General features: G+C 35.8%; 2 protein-coding genes across 5 annotated transcripts; one reads left to right on the top strand and one right to left on the bottom strand.

The window, feature by feature from the left end:
• The first annotated feature begins 1,273 nt into the window (after window positions 1-1,273).
• Window positions 1,274-25,735, top strand: LOC106621746 (androgen-induced gene 1 protein). 4 transcript variants are annotated; one of them, XM_036373437.2, is made up of 4 exons: window positions 1,274-1,414; window positions 9,262-9,677; window positions 23,735-23,955; window positions 24,825-25,735. In XM_036373437.2, the coding sequence occupies exons 2-4, from the start codon at window positions 9,480-9,482 to the stop codon at window positions 25,147-25,149; spliced, it is 744 nt and encodes a 247-aa protein (XP_036229330.1). In that variant the 5' UTR covers window positions 1,274-1,414; window positions 9,262-9,479; the 3' UTR covers window positions 25,150-25,735. The 4 variants fall into 4 exon arrangements, with proteins under 4 accessions (XP_036229330.1, XP_036229313.1, XP_014096193.1 ...); XM_036373420.2 differs by having other exon boundaries at window positions 1,321-1,468; XM_014240718.3 differs by having other exon boundaries at window positions 1,328-1,599.
• Window positions 17,058-19,640, bottom strand: Amnionless (amnion associated transmembrane protein). The gene has a single exon (XM_014240716.3). The coding sequence runs from the start codon at window positions 18,879-18,881 to the stop codon at window positions 17,229-17,231; it is 1,653 nt and encodes a 550-aa protein (XP_014096191.2). The 5' UTR covers window positions 18,882-19,640; the 3' UTR covers window positions 17,058-17,228.
• Window positions 25,736-26,706: the final 971 nt, after the last annotated feature.

The following is a 26,706-nucleotide window of genomic DNA, read 5'->3' as shown; positions in this document are numbered from 1 at the left end:
TTAGTTACATCTCAAAGACAAGCCGAATTATCAACTGTGTTTTATTTTTAGTCACTTCTTAAGTGAGGAAATTGACTGATTCAATGGTCATAGTACAATTAGAACTCAAACAATCAGATAATGAACACGATAGGGCCGATGTCGTAGCTTTATGGGATGCAAAAGTAACACTTTTTTATATATTCCCGACTTCATTATGCATGGAGCGAATTCTATCGGTAATAGTTTTGCGGAGAGAAATTACATACACTGGTTTTAGTATATTTACACACTTGGAAGGTGTTAAGTCAGAGATAAAATCTACGTACACATGTACATGCTGTTTTTTCTTGCTGATTGAAAGTCTGTAGTGGTGCAAAACACTTAAAGTTGGCTCCGCCACAATGTAATAACATATTGTCAAACCAGAAAAATTGTTAACTTCGGTTGAATCGGCGATATAATATCCTTCACAAATTCAAAGGTTCCTTACAAGAACTTGATTTTGATCGTTCAGTTTGTGTGGCATCGATAAATGAGCAGCTTCTTGGGGAGAAAATAACGTGTGCTAATTTTCAGATCGATATCTCAAAAATTGAGGGACTGATTCTTGTATATACTTATGCCTAAACTTGCCTAAATTAACTCAGCTCGTCACACTAATCATTTATATATATATACTTGTATATATAATATATTATAGGGTCTCCAGCATTTCCTTCTGGGTGTTACAAACTTCGTGCAAACTAAATATACGCTATTCAGGGAGTAATAATATATTTTGCTTTCATAAATATATACGCGAAACGCGCTCAGAGGGTTGCCGATCACTGATATGGGTGGTTATATTAGTCCGGAAGATCTTGCCTACGAATTCAAAATTTTGTTTTGTTTTGAATATTTAACACTTTTTTAATATTAACCTTTCTGGAACAACGAAGACGTGTTATTAAAATTTTCATAAGTGCGTAACGTTAGTGATGACCGTTGTTGAAATAGTCGATTCTTTGGTACTACTACTGTGATGGACCAATGAGGTTATAATTCCTTGACCTCCTACTTATATTGCTATACATAAATATTGCAAGTTTTTGTTAATTGCCGCAATACTTATAAATCGTGTTTTCACGCTATGGTGACCCACTGTACCGGAATAACGAGAACAAAAGTTAAAACAGCTCAAAATTCGCTCATCCTCGTTGGCGTTGAAAACATCGACTTCGTATGGTCTTGACCAGAATACACGCTGCCTGACACGCTGACGTGCGCCTCCACAAAGCCATATTTATACATCAGTACATCTGCAAGTACCCTCAATTATTCGAGCTTCGTTGTGCGCCATCGCTTTAGTTGTCAGTTGATTGCCAGTAGTAGAATCGTGTGGATGTATCAATTGAGCGCGCGCCAGCGAAACGATATTGAGCAACAGTAAAGAGTAAATCTGTGTTTTCATTCAAAACAAAATAAAACTAGAAGCAGAGAGCGTGCGGTTGGTACCCCGATGTCGGTTGAATAGCGACGCGACGCGACGTGACGCAGTAATAGTTAAGAAGAGGAGCAATCCAAAAGATAGTTCACTTTGTGACCCTAAATTTATCACATACATACATAAATACATATGTAAGTAGGGAAGCCATTCGAAGTAAATCGCTGAAGACCAGCCTAAGCGTATAGGCTGTTAATGAAAACCTAAATTATGCATTAGCTGTTGGTGCGGTGAGGTGCGTTGCTGTGCGGTTTATTGTGGTTGGTGTGACTGTAATCGCGGTGTCACCGGCTAAGGTGTGCTGCAACGCTTTGTGTCGCGTTTGGTTTCATGGGTGTGTGCTGACATGAATAACTGTGTTTTCGGTCGTGTTTGTTTGCTTAGCCTCCAGGAGCTGTGCCACCACGTCTTATTATGTTTTTTTGTGGTTTTGCCTCTGACGCACACTACTCGCGGAAGAGAGGAAAGAACATGGCTGACACATCAACTGTGCATGTGTTTTGTTTGTTCAATATGTTTTGATTTGGTCTATTATTATTATTTTTTTATGGATACAAATATCGATTTTGTGTGACATATAAAATAAACTTTCTTGTGTGACAGTGATTCCAATCGTTTCTGTTTAGATTTGTTGTAATTTAGTGTGAAAAAGTGTTGGTGAAACAAAACAACCGAAAGATATACAAAAAGTACTACAGACTTATGAATTCCTAATTATATTCTAGTTCAATGTGTTGCGTGTGAGTGCGCACTGTTGACCCATTCGTAAAAATTTGAAGTTCCTATTAGCAGTTATCGGGAAAATGTTTCATATGAATCTCAATTCTTATAATACTTGTGATATTTAAGATTTTTTAATTTAACAAGTTTCATGTCCATACTGCGTGAATACCATAAAAGATATTTTGCTTGAATTTAAAATATAATTACATTTTTTTTACAGCTTTCAGGCTTTTTACAAAATACTGGAAGATTCTTAATAGTTCGATTTATATTTTTTACGTTTAAAAATTATTCTATCCTGCATTTTTACACCCAGAACAGGGTATATTTATGATGTAACACCCAAAGGGAAACGTTCGAGACCCTATAAAGTATATTTATGCATATAAAAAAGATGATCAGCGCTACGAGCTAAGTCGATGTAGCCATGTCCGTCTGTTCGTCTGTATATATGCGAACAAGAACCCTCAGTTATTGATATATCGACCTGACATTTTACACACGTCCTTTTCACACCAAAAAGATGCTCATTTATTTCAATCGCCGATATCGGACAATTATAGCATATAGCTGTCATACAAACTGGCCGGTCGAATTCACGTCCTTATAAGGAAATATTTTTTATTTGAGAATGTATATTCAAAAAATTTGAAATAAATTATTATCAAAGGCATCTCCGAAGAAATTGTTCAGATCGAACAACTATGATGGAAATTTGGAAAGATTATTACCTGGTGCATCGCTACCGAACATACGTATTGCTCAGATCGGATCATTATAGCATATAGCAGCCATTTTTTATTTGGTATACTCTTTTATGTAAAAATGCACCTGTAAAGGGTGTTATATCTTCGGTGCAAGCGAAGTTGACGTTTTTTTTATTACAGAATAGTTATCGTTGTTTCCCAAACTTTATTTACAACAAAAAAAAATTTCTTGTGAACAAAGTAAATTCAGAGCGTAAGTGTGTATATATATCGCCTCTATATGTACGTAAATATTTATACAACTTCTATAAAAACTATTAAACACTTTATGTCTTACATTTTTACTCAGACATAGAGTCTTATCTAACTGAACTGCAACTCTGATTTCATAATGGGTTTCAGGTTGTCCAACACCACAAGACATCTTGTTGATGATGGCCTCTTGAACACCAAATAGTGGGAAAAGTCTCCTTCATTTTTTAACTTAAACATCCTGCCTTAGACTGGTCTCTAACACACACATGCATACCTTATTTTCTACTTGCAATTATATTGGTAATATTTTCTAGTAACTTTGATATTAGTAAAGGTGACTTTCGTAGATGTGGAATTTTATCTACTCACAACTTTTCTCTCGCTCTACATTCGTAGTTTTTCAAATGGCTTAATTTTTTTTCAGTTTGTGTAATTGTGTCACTGGTGACTCACACTTTCATGACATACATACGCACTTTCATCCCGAAAACTGTTCACCATACAGCGCCAACTGCCGCTTCGTTCCGCTTAACTGACGCCGGCCGCATTACAAAATTCCAATATACAAACTGCAACGATGTTCAAATTATTGTTGGAGCCGTCTGTTGCCCCACCCATTATTGCTGCTTGTCATTTGGTATCGACAATATTTCCCTCATCCGCATGATTCCCACTCCCAATGTAGCTTCAACTCCGCTTACCCGCTCTGCTACCTTTGACACACTCGAATAATTTTTTTTGAAGTCAACTGCAATGGAAATCTTAGCTCCACTTATGTTTGGTTGTGATGCTTTCATTTATTGATGTTTCTATTTTAAAGGTATATTGCCGCAAACGCCTAAGTGTGTCACAACAAAGGTAGTGACAAATACAATAACACATAGGAGCAAACCGCATTGGAACCGATTGTTTTCATGAATTTAATATAACTATGTATGTAAGTTTAGAGGAAAGCTATCATTACTATGTGCATTAAATCTATTGTCTCTAAATAGATATCCTTGCAGAGGCTTTGTAACACTGTAATCGCTTCTTCTTTCGTTCTCGATAAATTTGGGCTACTGAGGCATTACTTTAAAAAAGTTAAAAACTAGTTTATCATTTAAACTACCGTTCAATAAGTCAGTCACCGGAAGTAAATATTGTACATTTCAATTTAAGCTTCATAAGTTTTCTTTTTAAATTATATAACCGACTCGGGCATTTTTAAGGGTCAAAAATGATTTATCTCTATTCCCGGCAACACAATGAGTCTTATAGAAAAAGTTATATGGCAAAGTTGTAGGTAATCAGAGATCTACATACAACTTTTGAATCAACACCTATTGGACTCAACCTCAAAATTGCAAAGGCTGGACAATGGAGAAGAAAGTGCTTGGATGTTTCCATCTCACCGCTTTCCATACAACTTTAACAATTTGCGTCCGACAAGATTTTTAGCGTTTGGTACTTACTTGTGGAGAACCTTGAAAAGCAGTGTGTCTGTAATTATTGTTCCCTTGGTGGCTCATGTACAATAATGACTGCGTTGAAATATTGAAATATTTGCACCAAAGCCGGCCTATTAAAATGTTCACGATACTTGTACATGGTTCGCCTCTAGATTATTTCTTATTAACATGAACCATCGATTTTCGTTAAGAAATCTTTGAACGATAAGAAATGGTAAATGGAAAAGTAGAATAATCCCATTGAAGGTACCGCTTCACACTTGACCCAATCATACTATGCAGAATAAACAGCATGTTACAATGTAGGTAGACGATTTGGGTTGGTTGCTGATTTTATTTTATAGATGAAGGACTTTAATAAGTTAACCGTACAGAGTAAAAATATGAAGATTGCATTTATGAGGAGAATGCGTAGTAAACATTACCTTAAACTCTGTTATATGATATGAGAATGTTCCTTCAATCATCTTCGCGGTTTTTAGTGCAACTAATTTGTAATTAGACTATAGTGATACTTGAGCTTTTTGCTACACATGTGCATCAAGTCTGTTTTTCATAATGTAACTGACACTTCTTTAAATTGCGATCCTATTTCTTGCCTGTGAAGTACATTGTTGGGTCTTTTTGTTGAATTGGGCTCATCACATCACGGGTTTTTCAAGATATTTTGCGGAAATAGTTACATGCATAAATATTTATGGAAAAATAGTTGCTTAAACTGCAGTTACACAATATTTCAGATCGGTTGTACTTATTTAAGACACACGCTTACTTCTAGTCTTCATTTTTAGCCATTCAAAAGTTTTAGCTTTGGTTATGTTTAAAACAATTATTAATACAGAAGTATGTAGTATGTATACTTGTTCATATGTTTGCAAATGTTCGTCGTTTGTGTTACCCATAAACTTCTAATAGTGGATCAGCAGATCCTCATAGATTGACGAAGCATTTTGAGATTACCACACATTTGTTTAGGCGGTTATTATCAATCTCAGCCATTTCGCTCAGGTTCGCCGAATGTATTTCTACCGAGATATTTCAGTCTCAGTCTGGCAAAAGACGAACAATAGAGTAGAAAGTGGCAAGACGGTTTCACCTCGCCTTCCTTTCTACAGCTTTGGCAAAGAGCTATAATTTTAGTCGCACCACGTGTGAATCTATTGGACATTTTCCAGCTAAAACATCTCAAATTGCGGCGAGACCGACTTTACTAGGAGCAAGTAGGTCGGAGAACCTCTTACGGTTCATTCTGGGCAAAAAGGAGCTCGCAAGCGCAAAAGTTCTAGTTGTTGATCAGCGCTTGTAGAGCACACTGGAGATCCTTAGATCCAGCGCTAGAATACAAGAACATATCACTTCCAATCGGATGAAATTGGGGTAAGGTTGCCCATTCGAGCTAGCTCATCGGCCTTGCAGTTTCCATATGCAGTCCCCACATGTTCAAAAAAAAAAAATTGTATTTCATGTTCGCATTACTTAAGCTATTATTTAATGTGACCAGTTGTTTATACCATTATTTCAAATTGCTTTCTTTTATGATCAGAGAAATTAGTCCATTCTATGAGCTGATTTCTTGAGATAAATTGCTTAACAAATTTTTGATATTCTGTCCCTATTTGTTAAAAATGTTTTTATTTTACTTTCGCAATAATTAAGTCAGTGTGCCCACTTGTCTAAACGGTTGTTTTGATTGGTATGTATTCAATTTCAAAAAGATTTTTTTATAATCAGAGAACTTATACTTTAATGGTGAAATCTGAAACAATATTCTTCATTAATCTAATACTGAAATAAATACATACATATGTAGGTATATACTTGTATAAACAAACACACAAACTATCTCTGTAGTATTTATCAAGAAGTGTTTGCACTTTAATACGACAAGCTGAGACCATATGGAAATTATTACTATGCCGTTAAAGATGACTAACATCGGCTGAAAGTTATTCAACCTTTATAAAACTTTATTTTTGATATGTTTACATTTAGTCTAACGTTTAACGTAACCACACACATATGAATACATACATAACATGTGCATTAGGATGGGTAAAAAAACGAATATTTTTTTTACTTAGTGCTATGAAAAAAAGGTTCTTAGACACCTCTACGATAATCAATTTAAGGCCGAGGACCTTCCCGTTACAATTAAGAGCTCAACTTGGAGAGATTTTCGTCAAGGTGTCTAAGAACCTATTTTTTAGAGTACCAAGCGAAAAAAATATTAGTTTTTTCGACCCACCCCAATATGTATACATATGTATGTACCTAACTACATATATTTCCATACAAGAACTTGATTTAAATAGGTCAGTATGTATGGAAGCTATATATTATACATATTATATGTGATCCGATATAGTTTATTGGGTCTCCGACGTGTGTTTCACACTTTTTGGCAAACTTTATATACCTTGTTCAGGATATAAAAAATGAGGTTAAACGCAACGACAATATTCAATAAATCTGCAATCACAGGTTCATTTGTAAATAAGCAATCACATTTCTTTAAAAATACAAATAACTTTTTGCAATTTTCCATTCTTGTACTCATTTTGTCTTGGCGCAAGCATAGCACATATGAAAGTGAATTTCAAGCGGACAGTTATCGCGTCATTGACCTATTAAATGCGATCAGAGTTTATTTTCGTTTCGGATCTGCTATGGCAAGCAGTCATAATTGTCCAAACATACGCGTTTACAATCAATGCAAAGCATACGAATATAAATATGTATCTATATATATTTTTGTAGCTGTTTGTAGTATCCAGATATGGTATAAAATCAGTATTCAACAAGGAAGGAAGGGCTAAGTTCGGGTGTAACCGAAAATTTCATACTCTTGCAACTTGCCAGAATCAAAGCCGGGGATATACCTTCAGGTTCATAAGATTTGTTAGAACAACGAAAATCAATATATGTAGTTTAAGGTGGATGGGTCATTTGTGGACCAATTTCACATACTTTCGGTACTAAACTATAGTGTATCCAATATTATCATTCAGTTAATTTTGCTAAGGTATCATACTTATTTGCCGATATATGCGATATAACGTCAACCGGTAGTTCGAAAGTCTTTCTATTAGGTATATGGGGGCTGAGAGAATTATTGATCCGATTTAACCATTTTTGACGTACAGACATATTGCCATCAGAAATTAGTTATCTTCGAATTTCTATAATATATCTCACAGATTTAACAATATAATTTTTATAAAGCCCTCTCGTATCATCTCGTGTGTAAAATGTTATGTCTCTGAAGTTATTGATTTATCGGGCTTTAAGTAGTTTTTAACAGTTCCGTTATATGGGGAGTGGGCGCGATATGGGGAGGCGAACCCGATTTCATCCATTTGTACAATGTCGGTAGGGGTTCTCAAAAGATTTGTCCTAAGCAAAATTTTGGTGAATTAGCTTGAATGATTTGGGAGATATGTACTCGTACATTAAACTTATTAGAGGGCGGGACCATGCCCACTTTAATAACTTTTTTTAGTCCACAGGGGCCCCTTGCTACTTTTATCCCCTGTACCAAATTATGTAAATTGTAGATTTTCGTTTAATTGCGTTTTAGGGTATCGCATTATTAGGATATCTCAATTTTTACTCAAGTTCCAGCTTGCATAGACAGACGAACAGACGGAGGGACAGACAGACATTCGGATTTCAACTCGTCTCGTCATCCTGATTATTTATATGTATAATATATACATAAATCCATATATATCTCGATTAGTTTTAGGCGATACAAACAACCGTTAGGTGAACAAAACTATTATACTCTGGAGTAACATGTTGCAATAGTATAAAAACTGTAATGTTCCAATTCCCTCCCGAAACTGCTATTTCATTATTAAATGTAATATGTAACAGGAAAAAACGTCCACTTCGGTTGCTATCAGCGCTTCGACAATAGTTCGAGCCAAATTTCGTAAAGATATCTCGCCAAATGAAAAAGCTTCCAATACAAGCTATTGATTCCGTTTGTTCAGTTTGTGTGGCAGCTATATGATATAGTGATCTGATATCGGCAGTTCCGACAAATAAGCGGCTCCTTGGTTAGAAAAGGACTTGTGCAATATTTCAGATATATAGAATACCTCAAAAACTGAGCGACTAATTAGCGTATATACATACAGACGGACGGACGGATAGACAGACGGACATGGCTTAATCGACTCAGCTCGACAATGTAAGAATATATGTGTTTTATATGGCTTCCGACGTTTCTTTCTGAGTGTTACAAACTTAACATGCCCTATTCAGGGTATAATTAAATCTGATTTTAAAACGAATATTGAAATCTTTAAATCTTCTTCGTAATATAAATTAAATTTAATCCTAGATGTAGGCAATATTTATATATATTTTATAAATATTTAAAACATTTTTAGTCTAAATATATATATTAAATCACCGTATGATAAATAAGGTCACATACACATACACACGGACGTAACTTGTATAGGTAATAAAAACCATTGAGGAGCTGAATTATTGTTGTACTTGGAAAAAGAAAAATATCAATGGCTTTGATGTGGTCAAGAATGCATTTTCGTATCATAATTTTTTTTACGCTTCCTTTGTGATATGAAACCATAGTGGGCGTGCGAGTGTGAGGATAAACTCTATAAAAAGCGTCTGAAATTCTTTACAGATTTCAAATTAACCCCGAACGTGCGCGCATGAACAGGAATAGTATTAAAAACTAATATATTTTGAAAACGAAAAAAAAACATACGAAATTGCCTAGCTACTTGTATAGTTGTGATATAACGGTTGTTACTTAGCGAAGTGGCTGTGCAGAACTCGAGTGTTTGTACATAATTGATACTTGCCTTCGAAATATAGAAACGCGAAATAGTCGTTAGCAAAATGACGAAGGTTGAACTTTACAAATCGCGTGTGTTTGTCACCATAATTCATCTGTTTGCTCTGGGCCAATTTGCGTATGGCCTCTTCTATAATAAATTTGAGATACAGCGCAGCGCAAAGCTGGAAATGTCGCCAAGCCGACGATTAGTGCCAGAAGGTTTTGGGCAGAAAGTGAAGTTTTTCACCTTTTGGAATTTGGTAAGTTTTAATGAATTGGAAATTTTTTAAATATTAAGTAAAATTGCCTTAATATATTCTAAAAAATTAATATAATATATTCTTGTGTCTATATTTGTAAATTTATCGCCAACCTTTTACATACTTATGTACATGTATGTGCAACAGCCTTTAGAAGAGAATTGGTGTCGTGCATAGCTGAGAGCGAGTGTGTTGATTTTCACTTGCTGATTTTGGTTAATGCGTCCTTTACAGGACCTTCAAGCAGGCGTATGCGCACAACTTTCATTTACTCTCGCTTATACTCTTAAGTTACCCATACAGATAGTTAGACATGCAAACGTACATATACCTATACTAGAAAATCCATATTTCGACCTCATTTTCGTAAACAATGAAGGTATGCGCAACAGTTAGATATTTATCAACCCAATAATATGTGAGTATGTGTTAATATTGGACATCTACTGTGTATTTGCTTGATTCGTGGCACGAGCCTTACAACCATTTTCTCATTTTAGTACTGAGAAACTATCTTTCATAGAATTGTTGCTGCATGTACATTGGTTAATAATTATTTGAATATAGGTATATTATATAAACAATATTCAGAATAGGAGTTTTTTTAGGTACGGGAAACATGAATGAGTTAAACCATAATTTATATGGAAATTTAAATGAACTAACACTAAATTCGTAGTTTTAAGTAGGAAATTTCCGTTCGATTTCCTAAATACTAGAATGATAGGTTGCCCGGATTATGTCCTTCAAACTTCCAGAAATCATGACAACGGACTTTGAAAACATAGTTTCGAGAAAAACGCGTTTAAGGTTTTAACTGACTATATGCGCAATTTTTCATGACTGTATCTCCAAAACTATTACTCAAAACAACTGAGCATCAAGGACAATATTTTAGATATGTTATAGAATTAAATAAGACAATACAAGAAGAATCGACTTTTTGAAGTCGTGAAACCCATGTAACCCCTTAAATGACGATTTTGCATGCCAAAAATGCTACAAAAAGTCGTTTTTGCAATGGATTGCGACTGGTGATGGAAAAAAGATTCATAACAAAGCCAAAAATCAAATGTGAAACCTGGCCAACCAGCCAAATCAACTCCACGACGCCAAGATAACACTGTATATTTGGTGGGATCAGAAGTGAAAGCATTAGTGGGGAACGCTACCGATAACAACTCATCAAATTAAAGCGAGCTATTGCCGAAAAACTATAATAATTTTCCATTATGACAACACTTGGTCTCATGTTGCAAGACCAGTTAGTTACTATTTGGAAAATAGTGGCTGAGAAGTTTTGCATCACCCGCCTTATAGCCCAGACCATGCCCTTTCAGACTACCATTTGTTCTGGTTAGTGCAAAATTCCCTCACTGGAATACGGCTCACAACAGTACAGGTTATTAAACATTGGTTTGATTCATTCTTGGCTGGCAAGTGGGCGCAGGGCTTTTGGAATGGAGTCTATAAATTACAAGGAAGATGAGAAAATTGTATAGCTTCATATGGACAATACTTTGAACAATACTATTGTATTTACATGTGTTTCTAAAATAAATGTTCAAATTAAAAAAAACCAAACCGTAAGATTACAATTATTTACCCAATATAAATACTCGTATACGCACCTTTTATTTTTCCACTGAAATTCGAAAACTTGCTTCTTTTGGAAATCTACAAAATGCAAATATCTAGCACCAGGAACTTTGAAACTTTGAGATGTTGTATTTCGACAAATTCATAGCGTATAGAACTCAACAAAGAAAGGCTATAAAGCCGATAGTGAAGGGTTTTGTTTGTTTTTGTTCTTATATATTTTATTATACTCGAATTTACTCGAAATTTCAATTATTTACTTTAAAACAAAAAAAATATTATTTTGAACAGCAGCATAAATAGTGCCATCATAAGTAAATTTCATAGATGTGATAAATAATTTGTGTAAAGGAAGCATAAAGTTCGTCTACGTACTATTCAAAATTTGGTTAAGCACCAGGTAAAAAAGGAACGTCAAATTATACTGTTTATTAAATGTACTGTGCTGCTAGAAACTGCTTTCCGCTATAAAATATAGCAACACATTACACATACTTACATATCTACATACATATATATTTTTCTTCAACTCGAATGGCAAACGGAATTTCTGGGAAGGCCAAATGTTTCGCTGATTGATCAAAGGAAAATGGGCACTGCTTTGCTGATGGCCAGAGTTGAAAGTGTAAAGGAAACATATAATTAATTATTCAAGTGTAATTCTTAACCCTGAAAACACATCCGTTTGTAATCAATATAAAAACTCAAGAAGACAACTTCTACATAATTAAATTCGCCTAGTTTGTATAATAAATACAGTTACGAGTATGTACAAATTTATAGTAAGCTGTACTTACTATCATTCAGTAATTTACAATCTATGCGACAGTTCTTTATGATATTCTGACGCATGAATTCTTGACAACTTAAGACCGAGTTCTATATTTTTTGATGGAGGCGAAGAGAAATGTTTGATTAAGATATGCTGATAAGCTACTATTGTGTTAGACTACAAAAAAAAATATAGCATTCATAATGAATATTTGAAATGTTGCGGAAATATTGTTATACACTGAATTTGGAGTGAAAAATATGAATCTATGTGCTGCAGAAATTTGAGCAATTTAAACTACTTTGGCAATTAATTGGTCAAATATCGATCTTCAACAATTTGTTAAAGATAATTTGTTTACCAGATTTTATAGGAATTCAAAATAACTTACGTTTTGATTCTGCCTATTTTCAAACTTTAATAAGAGGTTTCTATATAAGACCGGTTTTTTGGTAAAGTAATGCCCAACTCAGATAAAATTTCGTTGCTTAAAAACCCCCAAAATTCTTTAAATCAGTCTGAGTTCGTAGCGTTTCTATGAGAGGTAACCATTGGAAGTTAATATTTCATAGTTAGACCTGCCCCCTAAAAGATATCTGTATGCCGTAAATTTCGTTGGTGTCCGACAATTGGTTTGTGAAAAAAGCATTTTGAATGATCACACTTTAGTATTTTTTTTTGAAACCGGATAAAAAGGTCAATTAAAACATTTATAAAAGAATTTTGGATGGGCATAAAATCATATTCATCGAGATAGTTGAGGATCTAAAGACATGAAAGGAGTCATATAGTTCCTAAAAGCTCGAATATGCGAAATTTCTTTGAAAAGTGCCGCAAATTTACAATCGGTTGATTCACCGTGCTACAAATCAATAAAAACCTTCGTAATATCGCTTTACAATACGAACCTTGAACTCACTGACCGTGCGCTCGTTTAACAAATGACTATCTGCGGCATCGCGTTACTTCTGGGTAAGACTAGTTTGGGTACCCGGTCATAGCGGAATCGCAGGCAACTGTAAAGTTGGCAAGAAATGGTAAAAGAGGATCGGAGCTCCGCAAGAGAACCAGTCAGCATTAGGTTTTATCTAATTGTAGGGGTTCCAACTGGCATTTGTCCTATTAGGGTCCACGCGGTAACATTTTTTATCCATTTGTTAAAGCTACGTGGAAGAAGATGAGGTAGAAAGATCTTAACACTTTCTTCTAGGTTGTCCCGCATTTGCAAGATCAAATCTAAAACAACTCAGATCTCACGAGTTTAGACATCCAGCTGCCTGTCAGCCCAGCTGAACCCTAAGCGGATTTATAATAGCTTCTCTCTTAAGATGTGTCATATAACTTAAACCCAAACTACTGTGTCTCCGGTTGTGAACCCAGAATTATTTTTCTGTTCTCAGACCTTTGAAATATATCATCAAGATTGTGCTTTCGCTGATAAGATTGGTTAACAGTTGACAGGTTATTAACCGACCTATCCAATTCTGTTGTGTTGACTGGAGCCTCCAGACCTCTTTCGCTAACAAACAGAAGACACCACACGTAGGTGAGGTTGACAAAAGGATGGCATAGGTTATGTATACGCTTTACCATTTCTGATGTATCTTCCTTAATTTGGATGCCCCTCCTGACCCGTCACCGTCTGTAGCAAGAGTTATGGTCACGCACAAATAGAACACCCCTGTGTTCCGAAATTCTCAAAAGAAAATGAGGCTGGCTCCGGCATGTCCTGAGAAGAAATTTAGACACCATCACCAGGAACGCTATCGGTTGGAATGCACAAGAAGCCGACGTAAAGGACTCTAATTCTCTAAGAAATTTGGACTTCGAAAAAACTAAGTTCCAGAAAAGTTGGAGTCAAATCAAGAGGTTAGCACAAACATAAATGGAAGAGTCTCATTGTGACACTTTAATCCCCTGCGAAGCCATAGGATAACATATATATATGTATATATATCAAGACTGTTGTCTATTTCGAAATAAAATAATCAGTGCCTCGCCCTCAATGGCGATGTTTGAGCAACCAAATCAAGTTTTTCCAAAAAAATGTGATATTCTCTACAACAATACGTGTTTTTCTGCCTGTCTATTATTGTACTTGCAAATATGTAACGCATATAGTGTGAAATAATATGAGAAGATCTTAATCTTCATTGATTTCAATTAAAACACATTTATATTTTTCTACATATAATTGTTACTTTTATTATGAATACGTACATATTTCCTGAACGATTTTATATGGTCTTACTCAAAAATATATAGATCTCTAAGTTCGGCGCTCGCATTTTATATCTATACATATTTGAACGAACACCGAAAGTGAATGTCAACGATTAGCAGTGCATTGCACCGCCATTGCAAGGGAGCAGCAGTAATACACTGCTGTAAAAATACACAAGAATTGCAAAAAAAATGTTTTCCTGTTGCATCGTTGAGTATGCGCTCTTTGTTAATTTATTTTATGCCATCCTGTGCCAAATTAAAACTGGATGCAGCTGCAACCCGCTTACGAACGCATATTCAGTTCTTATTTTACACTTATTTACATATGCATATTGCCTCACATACATTAATATCTTGCTATATCCCAACTGGAGGTGTAAACAAGTTTTTCCGCAACGCGCCCAAATGAGCTGAGCAATAAGAAAGTTGCTTACCAAACCGATCGGTTGGCTGCTCAACGTCTTCGCGTCACTGCATATGGTAATCGTAATCGGGCAGGAATCTCAATTGTTTTTGCAATACTTTCACGTGCACTTTTATGACATTATTGTTGTTGCACACTGAGCGTTGCAAATTTGGCGGTTGCGAGGGTGAAGACTTTAGCCAACTATGGTATATCGAACAAATTCATTTTATGGGTATATTCTCGGGAAAAATTACAAATGGCTTGTTGTTTTTATGTCTAAAATAGAGGTTAATAAACAAAATGCATTGCCACACTTGATTAATTCACTACAAATCATTTATGCGCCAATAAAAATGAGACAGGAAAAAAATAGAATACGAAGTAATAATTTAGTCACGACTCTTCTTGTGAATGCAATATAACTTTTCGCTCACAAAGAAAAAACTATCTATATAAAAAATTGTATGAGCATAAATTCGTAGAGTTCGCGAATAGTTGATTGGGTTGTATTAGCAGAGAGTTCTTTTGTGGTTTTATTATAGGTCAAAAAAAAAATTATATTCTTAAAGACGCTACCGAACGTTTGACGGATTTTAATTGTAAGAAAAACTTGTACTGAAAGGGATTTTGTCAGGTTTTTGTATCTTAACATGCGGCTCCCCCTAACTTACTATTCTATTTTTACTTTTCTATTTTGATATTTGATATTTAAAGACTTTATTTAAGTTGGTCTCTGACACTTCTAGTACCAGAACTAGTGTGGTGTTGTAACACACTATTTCAAGCGTTATTCAATCCCGATCGCATTCGGCTTGATTCTACTTAGCCTTACCATAAATTCTCTTACAAAGTTTACAAAGCATACCGTTCTTTATAGATTGATTTAAGTGTAAAAAAATCGCAAGTGAAATTTATGTGCTTCTTAAAAAAGTTAATATTTTGAGAATGACTGCTTACCGCACTATTGATCGTTTTTTCGCAAACTTCTACAGTTGATGACAGAAAGAGAATTGGTCATCTTCACGTGGTTCGGACCAATTCAGCCATACAAATAGTTTCCGAACGTATTCACAGAAATCCACTTAGAAAACAGAAAAGTATGTTAAGGGAAATGAATATATTGACCAGATCAATGCCCAGACTTATTCGAGATGATTTCTACATGAAAGTCTACCGTCGGTCAACTGGTCTTGCTGTTAACGGCAATTAAATGATCTATTTTACAGATGAAAAAATGTTCACTGTTTTTTAATAAGCAAAATTTTAAAATCTACGCAAAAACTTCCATAAAAGCAAAAATTGTTACTCCAAGGGTTCAACGTGGCTACCATCCTGCTGCTGTAACGGTTTAGTGAAGAGTTTTCTGTACAGGCATTACACTTCTTCACTTTTCTGAAAAAGAGATTAAAACGGTGGCAAAAGTGTACCAGGAGGCATGGTCTTCGATGAAAAGCATTGGATCTTCCAGTAAGATTCTACTACAACACACAAATCAAAAAACACCCAACAGTAGCTTGAAAGCAATATTCCTGGTTTCATAGCTGAAAATGATTGGCCGGCAGGAAGTCCAGATTTCAATCTATTGGATTACAGTTTATGGTCAGAAACGAAGAGCCTGTCGAATACCCCACAGAAATTTGGAGAATTTCAAAAAATCTTTGGTTCGAACAGCGTCGTCAAAATCGATAGAAACTGTGCGTCCTGCTATTGATCAACGACCGAATCGTTTGAGGGCTTATGTGAAACCACAAGGTGACAACTTCGCAACAAATTTCTTATATCGCTCATTTAATATATTCATTTTTAAATAAAACTAACTTTATTAAAAAATGTATTATAGTTTAATTTTTATAATGGCCTGAACTTGTAACAAAATTTGTGGCAGAACTAAGTATATTCATAAATGTGTTCAACCCGATTACGTGGTAAGATACTGAAATTCTAAAATTAGTGGTTAAATCATTACGCCATAGCCCTCTTAATTAATAGCAATACGTAAAAGTAAATAGATGAGTGCACCTAACTCCTAGACCTCTATAGTGTCTATACATATTAAAGCAATAATGTGGATTAATTTAGAAAAAAACTCTGATTGCACACGCCGTCCGTGAGTTACCTAAGTTGGTGCATAAACAATGTATTAAAATAAATTCCTCTTATCCTTCCATATGCTGCAATATGTGTATGCACCAAGGGGCGTTCGGTTGAAAGCGCGTGCAGCTTCGAAGAACAGTTAAATAATAATAAAACAATCGATAAAGAGAACAACAGCGATTGACACTTCGCAGTAAATAAATTTAAAAATGTAACAGCAACCAAAATAACCTAAGCTGATCATCAGCTTGAGTTGCGTATGCAAGAGGTTGTTCGCCACGCCTTTAGATAAAATATTGTTTATTCAGGAGTGAAAAAATTGCAGTATTTTTAATAAAGATAACAATATGTTCAATATGTTCTATAACTAATATATACACCAAGTGAGTTCATATGAGTTCTTAATTCTTTTTCACAACCCTTTAGTGCTATCATGGTATGTAGGTTTACTCATCTACTCCTTTGTTTCTTCCTCTATGCCGTCGTTCACGCTAGCCATGTCCTCCAGTGTAATTTCAGTCAATTCTTGTTCTTCCTCGAAATCACTGCCCTCCATGGCATCGACTAATGTAACACTTTCTAATTTGCTGCCGCTCGACTTCACGGCCAATTTTTGCTCTTTAACTTTTGGCATGCCCACGGTGACAATAGCAGCCGCCGACGTAGTGCTTCTAGATGCCGGTTGTGTGCTAGCGGCTGCAGCGGTCGAAGTAATTGCAGCGCTTGTTTCTGTCAATTTCTCACCAAACATTGGATTGTCGAAGGCGCGCTCTCTTACTTGACCGCTTTCGGCATCGTAGCCCATCGTAGGGCCATCCGTTACATCGGCGTCAACGCCACCAGCTGTCACATTTTCAAAACGAGCAAACATGACAGATGAACGGAGCAAGAATGCACGCCAACGGTTCGGATCATAGATCCACTGTGGCACATGATGCAGATAGCGATGGTCTGGTGCATATTGCGCGAACATTACTAAAGCTACCACAGACACAAATGCCAGGCAAAGAATGATCAACAAGATGGAACCGAAGGTAATATTCGGGTTGTAGGGACGCCCAGATGCGATCATTTCCAGTTGATGTGGCCCCTCAAAGAGTTTTGACCAATCAGTTGAGGCATTTAAACGCGCCATAAAGCGCACACTCTTCTCACTATACCCATCCCGATCGACTATTATTGCCTGCAAGTAATTTCCTTGAGACATAGTTGATGAATCAATCCAAATCTGCACATAGTTGACGTGGTAATCCAAATCTGCGGTGAGTTCTTGCTCCTTAATAGCGGCGACAATCACTTTGCGCAATTTATTCAAATTTCCCTCACTACAGTATTCCATGGAGAAGCGTAATATAGAGCCACAAATCGGACAGCAGCTTTCGAGGGGTGTTACCGGCACTAAACAGTGCGGTCGTTCGCAAGTTTCAATGACATTCTTACAAACCGGTTCAGTGTACAAGTACGCGTCCAGTTGGCAGCCGCAGGTATCCTGATGATAATATTGCACCATTGTGCCATAGCTATTTTTGAAAAGCAGCTGCCCAATATCAGTGTGTATTAAATAATTCAAATAATCGCTTGATATGAGGGAACCAGCCAAATTCAAATGACCCATCCTTAAGTAAGCAATGTACTCCAAATCAACCGAAAGTGGTCCTGTGCGTTGCATCACCACGGTCTCATTGTCACAAGGTATGCGCTCCAAATGCGGAATTGCTGTATTTTTTCCAAGCGCTGTGGTGCTAATCCAACTACTGGGATCGTACCATTTCCTCGTTAAGGGCATTTTCAAATAAGCACGGCGATTGCGCCCATTTTCACATTCTCGCTTCTGTAATTCACCGCCTAATGTTATAGTGGACTCGTCGCTAAACATAATGGCACCATCACGTGGCAGCACCAATCCGCTGATGTCGACTTTGTTAGGAAGTGGAAGCACGGCCGGATATGTTTCGGGAAAAACTACTTCCTCAAGTGCACAAGGCAGATAACCAGATTCCCAGGCATCAGCATTATCGAAACCAGGATTCCCCTGGAGCCGTTTATTACTGCTGCTCTCAGAAATGGTCAACAACAGTGTTAATAATTTTAAAATTATTTCTATCATTTGGATGAAAACACTTTGAAACGAGGGCAGAAACTAAATTGTCTGAGTAGAAGAAGGCTAATGGTGCGCATATTTTTACTAATAGGGGCGTATTAAATAAGTGATACGACAGCTGATAAAAGCATATATTGGTGTTGTACAAAGAACTAAATATGAATATGTTTATAGGTACTCATATCTTAATATACATATATGTCTATGTGTATAAGTAGCAACCGCATCTGCAACCGTTTGCATCTCTTTGTTATAGTTTTCTGGTTTTTTTTATACTCTGAACAGGGTATATTATGTTTACAACACCCAAGAGGAAACGTCGGAGACCCTATAAAATATATATTCAAATGACCGGCATCTGAGCTAAGTCGATTTAGCCAAGTTCGTCTGTCTATCCGTCTGTATATACGCTAACCAGTTCCTCGGTTATTGAGATATTAAACTTTGCACACGTGCTTTTATCCCTAAGAAGTTTCTCATTTGTCGGAACCGCCGATAGCAAGTTGTTGTATGGAAAACTTTTTAATTTAAGAAGATATATTAAATTTAACATGGATTCTTTTCTAAACGGTACAATCTCCAGTAAAAAAGACACTAAGCATACAGCTCCGTTTGTATGTGACCGCTTAAAGTTGTTGTATGGAAACTTTTTTTATTTGTGATGCTATAATATTCGATGCAACCGAGGTTAACGTTATTTCTTGCTTCATCCCAAATCATCTCAAGTTCCATCCATTCATTTTAACAAACGGTTTCATTAATATGCTCTGGTTCTGGTTCAATACTTCTTACTTGTGTAATTGCGCTCCTGTATCATTTTAATTTAACATGTCTGTTTCCGGCACATGTGTTAAAATTGTTTGTGCGAAACAGTTTGAAAACCTATGTATACTCCTCGAACAGAGCAGAGAACGTATATCATAATATAATATACGTTCTCTGGCTATGCAACGCTTGAGTGCCACTGTAGTATATTATATGATATACGTTCTCTGCCATTACCACAAAGCTGTCACTTAATTCCACATTGCTTGTTTTGCTCCGCAACAGAGAATTTACAAAATTCTCTGCTTCGTCTATTAACTTCTCGCATTATACATTTCATTGATTATTTTTGTGTGCATCGACACGGTTTAGTGGACGCGAGTTCCAAGCTTGTTGTTTATTGGAAGCGCTATTAAACGTTATTAATTGAATGAGTGCTTGTGATATTGAAGTGTAAAAGTGGACACTAGTGTATAAAACAATATAAATACGCTTTTAATCGCTAATAAGAAAATATCGCGCAAAAATGGTTAAAAATAAGTCGACGACCGTGCACGCTGCTGATGCCTTGAATCTAGGAGTTTATAAAGCGTTACGTATTTTAGTACATTTGACAGCGGCTGTGCAGTTCGCGTATGGAATCTATTATGATTTGAACTATGTAGAGTTTCCCGAAGCGATGCGCCATCCTTTCGGAGGAAAATTCAAGTATCTAACATTTCTTGATGCGGTAATTTAACAATAAATATTTGGTTAGACACATTTCAACTGTTATAGAGTAAAATTTTGCTAATGTTTTCAAAATGATATGTAAAAGTAATGCTGTTATCTTATCTGAAATTTATTTTTATAAAAACTAATCGATCGAGATAGTTACTGAACGAGGAGGTGGTAGACACTAGGTCATCGTATTTGATACTATTTTAACATTTCTCTGCCATTTCTCCATCTTGTTTAATTAGTGGACATTAGAAAAAAGGCTCGGAATGAAAATAATTGCTTAAGGGGGCAGAAGGGTTAATTCGTGTAGAACAAGACCCATTTTTTTTAAATCTTAGTGAATGTCTTAATGAAACAGTTAAAATGTATTTTAAAAACATTACATTATAATATGGTGCTGGAGCATCTAAAATCAAAAAATTACATTACATCGTTAGATAATCGCTTTGAACAGGTAACGTCGAAAAATGTTTCGGAATTTAAATTTTTGATTTTTTGGAAACACTCTGAAGAAAAAAACGCGATATTTCGCAAAAAAAGTTTAGTTTAATTGTTATTGTAAAATAAAAATATTATATAAACAAATTTGGAAAAACTAATGTAAAACATTCTTAAGACAGGTATAAAAATACTCATAACTTTGTCAATTTTGATTCAATTGATCAAATTAAGACACAACGTTCCTGAGATATTATGAATTAATTTAAGAAAAAATAAACAAAATTAAAAACCCACTTCCCCCTTCAATGCAATTCAACCAATAAATGTTAGCTCGAATGGAACATTACATAAAAGGCCATATAGAAAAGAAAACCTTGTACGTAAGCTTATTGGGTCGGCTTCACAGAATTTATGGGCACCTGTAATAGCTCGCCAGATATTACCATCGCTAGCGGTGGTCTGATAAATAATATAACCTGGCGACAATTCCGCAGCTGCTACCGTTCGCTTCATCCCGGCTTCAATTTCCCATCCGAAGCAGTTGTTTTAGCTAACGAGCGCGACACCTTACGCCATGCCAAACACTCCTATCCCAGAATGAGGGATTTCAATTTGGAGATTCAGCAAATGGTAGACCAGCATAAGTGGACAAAATGGGTTTAACACTTGAAGTCTTGTAACCTCTTCACTGGTGTGAGTAAGCTTTGGACTACTGTCAAGGCTTTGTCAAATCCGAAGAGACATGACGATCGGGTTGAAACCCAATTCGATGCCTTGTTACCAGACGGCTGCGCAAAATGCCAAAAGACTGCGCCAAACTTACTTTCACCGATGAAGAGATTCGAAGTATCATCAACAAGGCGAAATCATCAAAGTCCATTGGTCTAGAAGCAATCAACATGCTGATGTTACAACGCCTAGGCTCGGCGGGAGTACACTTTTTAATCAAGGTCCTCAACCTGTCGCTGACCTCTCTTCAAATACCCGATGTGTGAAAAGTCGAAAGAGGGATCCCACTACTGAGGCCCCTCTTCCCAGTATTGAAGGCACTTGAGGCCTTGCCGCAAAGTACACAGTACCATCACAGCACTTAGCGCCATAAATGTTCAGAAACCAAAAGCCACCTTATGAGAGTACGATCCTCATAGCGTTGGACTTGTTAAAAGCTTTTGACACAGTCAACCATACAACGCTACTTGAGAACATTGAACAATCCACACTCCCTCCAATGTTAAAGTGGTGGACTATGAACTACCTGAGCGGCCGGCAATCATCCGTACTGTTTCAAGGTCAAACCACTAAACTAAGAAGAATTAAACAGGGGGTCCCGCAGGGTGGTATCCTCTCCCCGTTACTGTTCAATTTCTACAATTCGAAACTCTCAACCACCAGAGAGAACTTCCATCTCATCCTACGCTGATGATTGCACGATATTGATGTCGAGCAAAGGAATCAATGGCATGTGTTCAAAACTAAACGGCTATCTCTCCGACCTTTCTCACTTTTTACGAGCTTAACACTTTCCCCCCACTAAATCCACAGTGACCATATTCACGAACTGGACGAAGGAGTACAGATTGGATCTTAACATTACAGTCGATGGCATTAAAATTCCGACTGTCAACAATCCTAAGTTTTTATGTGTAACATTTGACAGCCTGTGCTCTTCCACTCTTCATTTGACGGCAATAACTGCCAAAGTACAGGGCATGTATGTTGGTCATAAACTACGCCGCACCGATATGGTCGCCTGAATGCAGTGAAATGCAGACGAAGAAGCTTCAGATATGTCAGAACACTACACTCCGGACTATCACGGGCTGCCTCTTGATATCTCCGGCCGAACACCTACACAACGAGGCCCGTGAACCGTCTCCTAGAAACATCAAGAGGTTCTTCCTTGGCTACGTCGACGACATCGAACAGTACACCGACCAGACTTCGGACGCAACAAACTTCAGACATGCACTGACCGCCATTCACAGTGGAGCTACCAACATCTTCACCGACTCTTTTTCAGTGAATGGCGTACTTGGAGTCAAATCACCACCGTTTGCAGAGGAAGAGCTCGAGTTGTCACGATAATCTAAAGACCATTGCCCAACTTCGTTCTGGATACTGTAGCAGAACTCCTACATGTCCAGTATGCAATGAGTTCCCGAAACCTTATTGAACTAAGACCTTTCTCTCCTTATGGTCCGACCCCGTTGAAACAGCACGTTTCCTGAACCTGCCGTTAGATGAATTCGATGATAATCAACCTGAACCTTACCACCCAAGTATAATTATCAAGGCGTTATAATAAAATTGGAATGTATATTTTTGACAAAGCTTGCTCAGGTTGTTAAAGTGTATAAATTCGTTGGCTTCAGTTTCTATTGGCTATATTACAACTTTTTGTGAAGATTAGCCTGCTGAGTGCCGACATGCAAACATACAAACCTGTATTAGTGCAAACATATGTATATATGTGTATGTATGTATGTATTGTATATAAAACACATACATATATACATGACATAAATAAAATGGCAAATCATTTAAAATCAGTTGAAATAATAATTAATTATCATGATAAGGATATTTCTAATCTAATCTGATTTCATTATTTATTTCTCAGTTCGGCATCCATCTATAATTTTCAAAATGTCTTTGCCCAATTTTTTGTTTTTGTTTGGTCACACTTAAGTACAAAAAATTGAACTTTAGCTCAAATTAAGAGTATTTGTATACTAAATATGCATAATTAATAATGTAATTGGGTAATAAAAGCTAATTTCCGCTATGTATGCAAATACTGCGTTAGCCCAAGGTTCAATAAGTTGTAAAATATTATTGTTTATTGCGCTTTCGCACATGACTATGTTTGTTATTGTAACACAAAATAAATTTTTTTTGCTCACCGTTTAATGCCATTTAATTTGCATTTGCAGATCATCCAAACAATCTACTACGTTATATCACTAATAAATGATTTTTTGGGAACCAACGAAGTGGCGCCAAAACACACACCCACTATACGCAAAGTTAAAGACTATCTAATGTCAGCTTTAGCCTTCCCAGTGGCGTTGAACGTGGGCATCACATTTTGGACACTATATGCCATAGACCGCGAATTAGTCTTACCCCGTGTGTTGGATCCAGTGTTTCCAAGGTAATTTTGAAATCATAAGTATTTATTTATATTTAAATTTCTAGAAGGAATTCCATTGAATTTATATAACTAACGAATTTTAAGGGGCTAGGTGTAGTCAGAGACATGACAAAATTACATTTTTATAATTTTTTTTGCAGTTTATTATTTGATTTTATTAAACGTAAAAGCATAGCATCCTTAAATAAGGTCTCGACTTGACTCGGCAGACTGTTTGTCTTGATCTTGTTCCAACCGAACTGCTTGCGTTGACCAACACTAATCCTTAGTTTTAAACTTTTATTAATATATAACACTTCTAAACAAATCTGAATACAGTATTTGCGACTAATGTGCCAAGAGGTCTGTGGAGGTTATTTAAGGTGTCCTGATTACAAATTTGAGTTAAAAAATTTTCCAAATTTTTTTAGTATATGACTTGACTACAACCCAAAATTAACAAGAAACAGCCTCTAACATTACAGTCGCAGAAATACTGTAAACTAGTGTAATCTAGGGCCTGATCGAAGTTTTTTTAAATAAATAGTAGCCTCAGAAATCAACAGTTAATTGTTCATAAAAACTGGAAATTAAAAAGAATCCTTTGATCATGCACTAGAATTTCATGTTTTCAAAAGGCTATACATTTAATTGAAATCTTTCGAGCTACAGTGCTTATTAGTTCAAAAACCATAGCTTTGAGAAAAGCGAGTAAATTGAAAAGTATTGTCGGATTTACTATTTATAGAATATTTCTAAGATATTATTGTGTAAGAAAAACCCAATTTTTTTTAATTTTAACTACCCCTAGCCCCTTAAATACAGAACAATTTTTAAGACACATATATTATATTGCGTGTACATAAATAATTTAACACTTCTCTTCACAGTTGGCTCAATCATGTTTTGCACACCAATGTCGTGGTATTTATGATACTGGAACTTTTCACTTCATTCCGCGCTTATCCGAAACGCAGCACGGGCTTAGCCGGCCTCTCAGCATTCATAGTCAGCTATCTAATTTGGTTGCATGTTGTCAAATATTATTCCGGCTTTTGGGTCTATCCGGTTCTTGAGGTGCTGCTGCTACCGCAACGCATTGTCTTCTTTGTTGCTGTAATCACAATTACATTATGTTTGTATCTGTTTGGCGAATTCATGAATAACATTGTTTGGGAAAAGGAACTGAAGCTGGCGCAACGCAAAGTCAAATAAATAACGCTTGAACGCGGATATTTCGTAAAATATTATATTTGAACGCTTTGATTCGATCTGAGCTGCCATATCTACACATGAGCAGTCGTAAAACAACTGGAGTAGAGAAAATCCATTTAGAAAAGATAAAGAAAACAAAATTCTTATGATATTTTAAACTTAAAGCTTTGCATGAATATTTCTAAAAATGTATTTAGTATATGCTGGTTTGTATGTAACCAAAAAAATAACAAAAACAATTCATACCAAAATAAATTATATTGTATGTAGTCAATTCCTTTAAATTTATTAAAAACTTGAAGTGCATATTTACTAAACATATTATTCCCTGTTGAACTCAGCTGATGCAGCAATTAAAATTAAATATATATTTATAGTCATTATAAATAATATTCTTTAATTAAATCATTCAAATCATTTGAATTATATTGCATCAGAATCGAACTCGAATAAAATATGCAGGAAGATATTAAGGCACTTACACTCATATCAGCGCACTGAGGTTCGTTTTAAAATTGTTATTCTATAAACTAAAAGTAATTAAAACAATCTGATTAAAATATAATAAATTGATTTAAGTATAGAAGAGTTGCACTGTTATTGATTGTTTTCGGAAAGTAGCAGAAAATACAATTGTCGGGTTTACGTAAACCGAAACGGACCCCGATTTTATTTGGCTAAGGACTGTCAACTCGGCAAAATACTGCCGCCACAACAACAACAACAATAACTTCGAATCTATAGTTACTATCCTTCACACATACCAAAGATTTAAACTTGATTTTGAAGGATCGGTTTGTATGACAGCTACATATATGCTATAGTGGTTCGATCTGAACAATTTCTTCGAAGATTGTTGGCTTGGACAAAAATCCATGCACAATTTTGTAAAGATATCTCGTCAAAAAAATTTTCCATACAAGGACTTTATTTCGATCGGTCAGTATGTTGCCAGCTACATATATGCTACAGTGATCTAATATCGGCGGTTCCGACAAATGAGCAGGTGTGAAAAATTTCAAATCGATATCTCAAAAACTGTAGGACTAGTTCGCGTATATATAGAAAGGCGGACGGATAAACGGACATGGCTAAATCAACTCAGATTGTCATGCATGATCCCTTATATATACATATTTATGTATGTATGTATGTATATATTTTTATAGAGTATCCGACGTTTGCTTCAGGCAAATTTCGTAGCAAATTAATATACCTTGCTCAGGTATAATAATTCGATTTTATTTATTTCAAGAAACTTATTTTATTTAACGAAATAGAATAGAAAGAGAAATACGAAGCGCGAAAGTAATGCGAAAGTTAAGTAACATGAAAGTCAATCAAATCTGTCAAATGGAAAAAATTACATTGTTTCTACTTTGCTGAAGGCATAAACATAGCGGACATACACATATGTATAATGCGATTTTTAAAATTTCTATTCGATTCTATTTACTAATTTAACTTATTTGAGATTGGTTTTAATTTTTGCAATCAGTGCAATACTAAATTGTTTAAATGGCTTATTATAGCGCTTTTTTATTCGAACACATACAA

The sequence above is a fragment of the Bactrocera oleae genome, chromosome 3, assembly GCF_042242935.1.
Source record: "Bactrocera oleae isolate idBacOlea1 chromosome 3, idBacOlea1, whole genome shotgun sequence".
Classification (NCBI taxonomy): domain Eukaryota; kingdom Metazoa; phylum Arthropoda; class Insecta; order Diptera; family Tephritidae; genus Bactrocera; species Bactrocera oleae.
This window is presented reverse-complemented; position numbering and strand designations above follow the sequence as displayed.